This window comes from Aplysia californica, unplaced genomic scaffold (genome assembly GCF_000002075.1).
Source record: "Aplysia californica isolate F4 #8 unplaced genomic scaffold, AplCal3.0 scaffold00013, whole genome shotgun sequence".
In the NCBI taxonomy this organism is placed as follows: domain Eukaryota; kingdom Metazoa; phylum Mollusca; class Gastropoda; order Aplysiida; family Aplysiidae; genus Aplysia; species Aplysia californica.
Genome location: NW_004797283.1, coordinates 1,953,467 through 1,956,363, shown reverse-complemented (window position 1 = coordinate 1,956,363; position 2,897 = coordinate 1,953,467). Strand labels below are relative to the sequence as shown.

Here is a 2,897-nt window from a genome sequence, read left to right as displayed (position 1 = left end):
TGTGTGTGTGTGTGTGTGTGTGTGTGTGTATTTTGGGTTTTTTTGTGGGTTTTTTATCCAGAATAATCCGTCATGCTGAGGCCGCACCACAAGACGCCACTCACCAGTTGATATTTTATCTTTCCCTGCTCGGAGACGTAGAAGTTCAGTTGTTAGGTGGCCATGTAATTTTGGCAGAGACATCTTCGAGCCGGGCCCCAAGGGTGATAAGTCATATCCAGACGTCCCCCAGAAGCCTTTAGGCGCTGGGTTTTTTCTTTTCTTTTCTAATCTTTTTTCCCTCCTGTAGCAAACCTCGAAAATGTATAACGATGTCAACATCAGACGAGATTTTGGCAAATGGGTCGGATGGAAGCTTTCAGGGGGTCCGGGGGGGGGGGGGGGGGGGAACAAGAGGGAAAAAACCGACGCTGGCAGGGATCGAACTCGGAACCTCCGAGTTGAAAGACGAACGTTATACATGTACCTGTTGAGCTGATTCTGAGCTCCCGTGACATCCCTGATAAATCTTTTTTATACCGCCCCCGGCATGTTTTGGGGGCAATGAACACTCACGAAGGACGACCAATAGCACAATGATGATGGGTAGCCCGGGACAGAGGTAAAAAAAAAAATTGTAATGTAAAAGCAGGAATAAAATCATGTGCCAAAAATTAAGCATTCAACAATGTTTGTGGGATATTGTGGAAAGTTCCTCATCTGGAACAATGTTATGTTGATTTATACGCACGTTTATGTACCAAGTAATCTGACCTTTTCCTTGAATCCCCTAGGTGTGTTCTTTGCTGAGAGCGATGTCGGCGTTGGAACCATCGTGGGGTCTGCTGTCTTTAATATCCTCTTCATCATCGGAGTTTGCGGTGTATTCGCTGGAATGGTACGTGCAAAAAGATGTTTTGGTAGTTCAGTTTTTAGTAAACGTTTTACGGCACTTGCGAGACAATAAGGTTGTACAAGTACCGAAGATCAGAGGTGTTACTGAAAGTAACATACAAATAAAAGAAGACTTGATAAAAACTATAGATGTTTGATAGGAAAAAAGGAGCAAACCACACCAGAGCACTTGCCAACCACCCACTTTGGTCATTTTGAAGTGTACCAGGATACAGGGCTATTTCTATACAAGACAGCATTCTTTGTAGCTGTGGATTGCATGATTGGTAGAGGTGAAAGATGTGTTGATGTTCTTATTGGGAACAGTATTTGAGAGGGCATTACCTTTTCTACTGATCTGTATATTTATGTCTGTCTATCATTTAACTTATTCCAAGCAACTTGTTTTTGGTGCTGTTTGTGGTGGTTACGGTGGTGGGGTTGAGGGTGGGTGGGATTATGCTTATGAGAAGAAACATCACTGTGAAATCAATGCATAGCGGATGGAAGATGAAGGTGATGATGGGGTGGTGGTGGTGATGATGGAGGTGTGATTGTGGTGGTTATGATGGTGTGATGGAGATAATTGTGTTGGTGATGGTGACGGCTGTGGAAGAGATGGTGATGTTGAAAGTCGTGATGATTATGATGGTGGTACTGATGGTGATGATTGGGATGGTATTGGTAGTCATAGTGGTGGTAGTGATGGTAGTGGGGATAGTTCCACACTGTGAGTTTTGAGAATAAATAATGTTCCAACCAGGACGAGAAAAATAATTCGAATCACGTTAGGATTCGAACCTCCATCTCCATTGTAGCAGATCGAGTTCAAAACGTTCCGACTCCCCGACACTCAAAATACTCTTTATGGGGTTCAAAAGATTCTCTTTGAGCTAACCTTGAGATTATGTCTCATGTGAAAGCATTGAGACACATCGAAAGGTTAAAGGCAGCGTCTCTGTCTCCATGACCAGTCAAAGATCCAAACGACAGTCTTACGTCTACAAAATTGAATTCCTGTCTGTAACATAGACATTTATTGTGGTCAGTGACTCCCCTCAGGACTACTTCCCGAGTCTCGTGACCTCCTTTTGTCATCAGCGACAGCACAGCAAGCCTTCTCTGTCTCGGACACATACGGAAAGAAAGATACTTAATTACCTCGTTATGGTGGGGAATTTCCCCTGAGAACAGCGGTCTGCTTAAATGAAATTCGAGACAAGCCTATGAAGAACTTTCTGTACAAACTATGTTTAGGGGATAACGAGAACCGTGGTCGCGGCTATATTGCCTTGAGGTCGGGGTATACATTGACTGAGTGGGTGTTGGTCGCTGAAATACAAAGCTGGGGTTATTGGAAGCGACGGCGTGGGTGAACTGGGTTTTCAGCTCAGTCTCGTGATGACGATGGTCGAGGGATTTAACCACTAATCATAGGCAAGTTAAAGTGCTTTTTCATAATCGTGACGCACTCCAACGAAAGTTTTTTAAATTTTACAATACCTATTTTGGCCAGCTAGTTAATGCAAATTTACCACCGTGGTCTTCCGAGAGATATTCAACATTTATTTCTATTCTGTATAAAACACTCAGTAGCTTTCTTCTTCCCTGCCAAGGGCCAGTACCCATTTTCAACTGAATGGGCTGTCATGATTATGGTAAAGTAGGGACCCTGACCCTGTCCTTTTATTTTAGTGAGTGCGACATATTAAAATGATTGACAAACAGTTTAACACAGAACGTGCGTTCTGGATCAGTTTCGAAAACAGCTTTCTTTTTTTTTTAATTTCTGGGCTCCCGCTTCCCAGTGGGGAAATATCAGGACAATGCCGATTAATTTCGTTTATTGGAATCTTTATAGTCCAGTAGACAAAAATAGATTATTTATTAGGCAGACCTCACGCGTTGAGGTTTTCAGGGTTTAGTTTGAGGTTTATTTGTGATATTTTTGTCTTTGATCAGTTGTATTTTGTTGCTGTTTTGTTTTTTGCAGGTTGGGGGGAGTTGAGGGAGGGGGGGTGTTG

General features: G+C 43.0%; 1 protein-coding gene across 1 annotated transcript in view; it reads left to right on the top strand.

Annotated features, from left to right (window-relative positions):
* The window catches only part of LOC101861253 (probable sodium/potassium/calcium exchanger CG1090), a gene marked incomplete at its 5' end in the record, with an annotated part of 36,115 nt that overhangs the window by 7,360 nt on the left and 25,858 nt on the right, over positions 1–2,897 (top strand). The window contains 1 exon segment of the mRNA XM_013084685.2: positions 774–877. Coding sequence (XP_012940139.1) covers positions 774–877 — 104 coding nt within the window.